Source organism: Ipomoea triloba, chromosome 11, assembly GCF_003576645.1.
Source record: "Ipomoea triloba cultivar NCNSP0323 chromosome 11, ASM357664v1".
Taxonomy (NCBI): Eukaryota; Viridiplantae; Streptophyta; class Magnoliopsida; order Solanales; family Convolvulaceae; genus Ipomoea; species Ipomoea triloba.
In genome coordinates this window covers 14,434,293-14,440,803 of record NC_044926.1, presented here as the reverse complement: position 1 = coordinate 14,440,803, position 6,511 = coordinate 14,434,293, and the positions used below count along the sequence as shown (strand labels likewise).

The 6,511-nt window shown below is 37.6% G+C and overlaps 1 protein-coding gene across 1 annotated transcript; it reads right to left on the bottom strand.

The window, feature by feature from the left end:
• Window positions 1–996: 996 nt before the first annotated feature.
• LOC115997204 lies at window positions 997–2,404 on the bottom strand. The gene has a single exon (XM_031236713.1). The coding sequence runs from the start codon at window positions 2,366–2,368 to the stop codon at window positions 1,085–1,087; it is 1,284 nt and encodes a 427-aa protein (XP_031092573.1). The 5' UTR covers window positions 2,369–2,404; the 3' UTR covers window positions 997–1,084.
• Window positions 2,405–6,511: the final 4,107 nt, after the last annotated feature.

The following is a 6,511-nucleotide window of genomic DNA, read 5'->3' as shown; positions in this document are numbered from 1 at the left end:
CCCAAGATATAGCATTAAGGTAACAACGGGAGACAAATCTCTCATACCTTAATGCTATATCTTGGGGGGAAGGGGGGGGGGGGGGGGCGCAATTAGGGTTAGGCAAATTTAGAGAGATTTGTTTCCGGTTTTTATTTTTTTATTTCTTTGTTTTTTTTTTCAATTTTTATTTTTATTTTTTAATTTTTAATAGGTAAATGCTTACATGGATAACATAAGGTTAAAAGAAATGTCATATCAATAGGAAACCTGCGCCATGTCAGCAGGAAGACCTAGAAACCTGCTAAAAGTTCTAGATGAATTTTTTTTTTGGTTTGTGGCTCAATATATACTATATGAAAGTTCAGGGTACGACATGAATAATTGGATATAGTTTATGGTGCTAGATGACACTTTTGCCAATAAAATATAGTTGATAATTTGAATAATAATTATGGTATGATTAACATTACTAAAATAATAAATTTAGATATAATATATTACTAAATATATTTATGGTAAGATTTAATTAAAATGTAATGAAATCAAACTTATTTCTTATAATAATTATTTACATACATTGCATGATAACAGTAATGGAAAAGATAACAAAAGTTATAACGGTAGTGATATTTTTGTCTATAAAATTATATAGTACAACTCTTATAGCATAATATATACAAAATTTTAAAAGAAAAAACGAACATAAATTAAGAGTATAACCTGAATTGAAACTTAATATGTTTTTAGATTATTACTCCGTTCATTATTGCATGGACCATGGTCCACACAGTTGTGTGGACCAAAAATAAAAAGTACATTATTTTTGTACTGTAGGTACATTATTTTAGAGTGCATTATTTTTGTACTAAGGTACATTATTTGATATATACTATCAAATAATGTACCTACAGTACAAAAATAATGTACCTTCCGTACAAAAATAATATATTTTTTATTTTTAGTTGTGTGGACCAGGTCATGCAATAATTTGCCTATATTATATTGGAGAGCAGATGAGATCCAAAAGGAGTAATTTATTTATAAATAACCCAGGCAGGCCTGCTGGAGTGACACATACAAGACAAGAGCATATTATTCATACTTACCTAACAAGGCCCAAGTTAAGGATGCCCCAAGCATGTTGTGGCCAAGACTTTTGTTGGGCCTTCATGACCAACACTCTGGCCCAAGAAACCCAACCCTCCCAAGACATCCTCTTGTCCCATGGGCTTCCCCACTCCAATATGAGAGTCAGCCCATTTTCTGCCTCCCTCTTCCCTTCCTCAAATCTCCCCTGGCCCACATAAATCTGGCCCAATACTACATGGGCCTCCCCCACAAATGGGTTCTTCTCAATGCTCTTCCTCAGCCTCTCCTCCGCCCAATCCATTCCCTTCTTCGCCCCTTCACACACTGCCTCCCAGTATAGATCCCGTCCCGATATCTGATCCCCAGCGTCCACAATTCTGGTGCAGAAATCAAACACCGGTGGAATTACAAGCTCGATTTCTTCATCTCTCTCCGATTCAAACGTTATCCCGCTTTCCCTTCTCCTTTGTTCCATGTAAATCTCTTCTTCTCGGGCTATCAATTGGTAGATTCCCCCCATTCGTGACACTGAATTCACCCACAGCCCGGGTTTTCCGTCGCCGGGCCATAAACCTGACTGCACGTCGTTGCCGGAGAATTCGAGCCGGCCGTTGGAGTTTTCGAACAACATGTCCTGAAACCCGAACAGCTGGTCGCTGAAATCCGCCATGGTTATTAGGAGGAAAATCGCGACGATTCTCCTCGATATGGCGATGTTTTCGCCCGTCTTGATGTGCTTCACTGTGATCCCGCTCGCCGGTAAGACCGACTGGAGTTTCTTCCTCCACGTCTCATCCTCGTTAAACACCCCCTTTTCCTTGGCGTTGTTCAGGGAGGCGTGGGAGAGCGCGAGGTGTTGTGTGATTTCCGAATCGGTGTACTTGAACAGGAGGTCGTCGTGGATGAGGGGCTGGCGTGGAACGACGCAGAAGAGGTGAATCAGGCGCTCGGCGGCGTCTCCGACGTGGGCGCGTACGGTGTCGCGGCCGGTGGAGGGGTCGAAGATGGCAAGGTTGACGTAGGAATTAGAGTAGGCGGAGTGGAAGAGGCCGCAGAGGCAGACGGAATCCGGGGCCTTCCATAGCTTGAGTATCCGGTAAATGTCCACCAGGTGTTCGAGGAAACTCCCGTGCTTATGCCAGCACTCCCCGGCACCAACGGAGCGCAGGACGGCGACTAGAGAGGGTAGCTTCTCGTCAACCTTCTCAAGCTCCCCTCGGAGGAAAGGGCGGGCAGCGTCGAGAACGGCGGCGAGGTAATCATTCTTCTCGGATGAGGTAGAGAGTGAGGATGGCATTTTGGTGAATTGCAGAAAGTAGGGGACTCACGAGAATTGTTAAATAGAGAGAACTAAATTTCATTAATGGGAATGACGTATTCACTTTTGTTTTGTTGTTATCTATTTGTGGATATGGATGTGTTAGAGCAAAAGGAATTAAACACGTCTTCTTCAGTGCAACTTCAATTATAGAATTTTTTTATATATATTTTATTAAGTTAATATTAGTAATTGAATTATTACAACCATGAATAATTATGTATTTATAGAAACTTTGTATGTGTTGAATAACATAGGGTCATGTTTGTGCCATGTAAGTGTAGAGGGTGTAGTGCGTTATAACCAATATTATTGGAGTTTAGATTGATATTATCTAATACAACTAATTATACTTATGAGTTAATATTAAGTAGAATATAAAACGCCAATATATGTATCAATTGGGCCGACCTAGTTGTGGTCTAACAAAAAGAAAATCAAAATATGTTGTGCATTAATTGGTAAGTAATTGACAAAAAGAAAAAAGTAAAAAGGGTCAAAATATTACTGTATTTTGTTATAATTTACCGTAATTATGGGCATTATTATTGTAATTATTAAGATCTTTTGTATATATATGTACTCTTTTCTCTAAAAAAATGTTGAATTCCTAACTCAAGTGTCCGGTTACGTAATCATTGCATTCATACCTTTTGTATGTATGTATATATATATATATATATATATATATATGTATCATTTCCTCCCAAAAAGATTGTAATCATTAAGGTCCTGTTTGGTAAATAATCGGCCTATCAGCCAATTTTGGCTTATTTGATCACTATTAGTTGTTTGGTTAATAAGCTTTTTGTAACTCTAAAATATTAAAATTCAAAAGGCTACTCAAAGCAGTCTTTTCAATTAGCTTTGAGAAAAAAATTATACCAAACAACTATCAGCTAACAGCTAATCTATCAAACAACTTATTACAATCAGCTAATATTACTAACTAATTATACCTTCTAACTCAAACAGCTAACTCAATTAGCTAACAGCCATTTACCAAACATGACCTAAGACCTTTTGTATATTTATGTATTCTGTCCTCTCAAAAAGGTTGGCATTCATTAAGAATCCTTTCCACCCAAAAAGGTTGGCATTCATTAAGAATTCCTTTTGTATATATATGTATCCTTTCCTGGGCTGCTCACAAACTAACACTAGTGAGACTCGACCCCTGGTCTTTCTTGTCAAACTTTACCCATGTTATGAAATTGTGTACCTTAATAGTATAAATTATATATCTAAAACAAATTAGTAATTGTGTCTTATGTTATTTTGAAAAATAAATAAATATATAACATGTGTATGTGTTATGAAATTTTGTACCTCGGATCCATAATGCTTTGTGGGTCCTGGTCCATAATATAAATTGCCACGAGAGAGCGTTTGAACTCCACATCCCTTAATGGATGCATGTGCACGACAACTCACACCAGCTAAGTTATATTTTTTATTTATTTTGATTTATATAAATATATGAAGGTTGACACTAGTTTTATATTCTAGTTAATATAAACTCATAAGTATATAAATACAAAAACTCACAATATAAAATACATACACATGCACCAGGGTCCACAGTGCACTGTGAACCCTAGTCCATGGTATAAGGATTGCTCTCTCGTATGAAAAATCAATCTGGCCAGGACTTTGTCCCTGAATTGGGCCGACCCAGTTGTGTTCTAACAAAAAAAAAAATTTAAAATATGTTGTGACATTAATTGGTATGTAATTGACAAAAAAAAATAAAAATAAAAATAAAAAAGGACAAAATATTATTGTAATCATTGCATTCATTAAGATCTTTTATATATATATATATATATATATATATATATATATATATATATATATGTATTCTTTCCTCTCAAAAATGTTGAATCCCCAATTCCAAGGGCTTGATTATGTAATCATTACATTCATTAAAACCTTTTGTATATATATGTATCTTTTCCTCCCAAAAAGGTTACATCCATTAAGACCTTTTGTATATTTATGTATCCTTCCCTTCGAAGGTTGGCATTCATTAATAATTCCTTTTGTATATATATGTATCCTTTCCTGGGTTGCTCACAAACTACTGGTGGTGTAACATGATCCCTGATCTTTCTTCTCAAACATTACCCATGTGACTAGTTGAGCTGCCCATGCAGACTATATATTTGTATCTTTGGATTATAATGAGGAGATGAGGAAAATCACACCCTTACTTTCTTGCTTTGTCTCTTATCTGTTCCTCTCTACAATTTTTCATTTGATCTATAGTATACAAGTTAATGGGGCATTCGTAGCAACTAAAAAAAAGTACTAAAAAAAAAAAGAAAAAAAGTCCAAAAATTAGGCACCAAGTTAGTAAAACAAAAATAAGACTCTCTCCCTCACTTTCTCTATCTTACAGGTTGGGGGTGGATGTGGTTGTTGGGGTATCTCTGCGCACAACTCTCTCTCACACACACACAATTCACTCTTGTATCTCTCAAGGTGGCAAATTAAATAATCTCACGAGACCTTTTCTAGAAAGGAAAAACCTAATTTGGTGATCAGGTTGATATGGAATCGCTTCCAAAATTTTAGAAAACGCATACCTCAAAATACTTCATAGTGTCCTTGGAGGACGTGCAGAGTTAGGGTATACCAAAAGGAATATAATGAATGAGAGTAAGAGGCAAAGAAAAGGACAATACAATCAAGGAAAACTAATATGACAAAAAGTTAAAGGTATGGCAAAAGGATATGCAAGAACAAAAATTTCAAAGTTAGGAAAACAAACAATTTCAGCCTTATACTTTTAATTTCTTTTCCTTGTCCTTACCTACAAACCTTATACTTACCCAACTTTTTTTTTTTCACGTTCTAGTTTCGTTTTTCTTTTTTCTTTTTGGGTCGAATTATTTCACTATTCATCTTGATTTTTTAATTTTTTTTTATAATAAACCTCCTTACTGGGGCCAAAGACCTTGTGGTCAAGTGGCATCCGGTGTCCTGATTAACACTCCCATATGCATGATGGGAGTTGGTTCGAGCCTCAGTGGAGGCAACGGTTGAGAAAATAGCTATGAACAGATACTACATTGTAACAGAGTCAGTAGTACTCAAAAAAACCTCCTTACTGGGAATTAAAAAAAAAAACATGGAGCAACTTTATATGTATGGATGACCACGATTCGGTTCGACCCTAACCGGACACTGTAGCCATCTGATAAGCTTGCGGTATTAGGGTGGTGTGATTCGTCAAAAGATATTTGTGTTAAAACGGAATTCGGTTCGACCCTAACCGGACACTGTAGCCATCTGATAAGCTTGCAGTTTCGGTTCGACCCTAACCGGACACTGTAGCCATCTGATAAGCTTGCGGTATTAGGGTGGTGTGATTCGTCAAAAGATATTTGTGTTAAAACGGAAAGTTTGTAACTCCCCGAGTGTCGGTCTCGAAGGAGGGACGTGGAGGTATGTCGAATGTTCGGGAGTTTACTTGATTGGATCATGCATGGGATTCACTGTAGCCATCTGATAAGCTTGCGGTATTAGGGTGGTGTGATTCGTCAAAAGATATTTGTGTTAAAACGGAATTCGATTCGACCCTAACCGGACACTGTAGCCATCTGATAAGCTTGCAGTTTCGGTTCGACCCTAACCGGACACTGTAGCCATCTGATAAGCTTGCGGTATTAGGGTGGTGTGATTCGTCAAAAGATATTTGTGTTAAAACGGAAAGTTTGTAACTCCCCGAGTGTCGGTCTCGAAGGAGGGACGTGGAGGTATGTCGAATGTTCGGGAGTTTACTTGATTGGATCATGCATGGGATTCACTGTAGCCATCTGATAAGCTTGCGGTATTAGGGTGGTGTGATTCGTCAAAAGATATTTGTGTTAAAACGGAATTCGATTCGACCCTAACCGGACACTGTAGCCATCTGATAAGCTTGCAGTTTCGGTTCGACCCTAACCGGACACTGTAGCCATCTGATAAGCTTGCGGTATTAGGGTGGTGTGATTCGTCAAAAGATATTTGTGTTAAAACGGAAAGTTTGTAACTCCCCGAGTGTCGGTCTCGAAGGAGGGACGTGGAGGTATGTCGAATGTTCGGGAGTTTACTTGATTGGATCATGCATGGGATTCG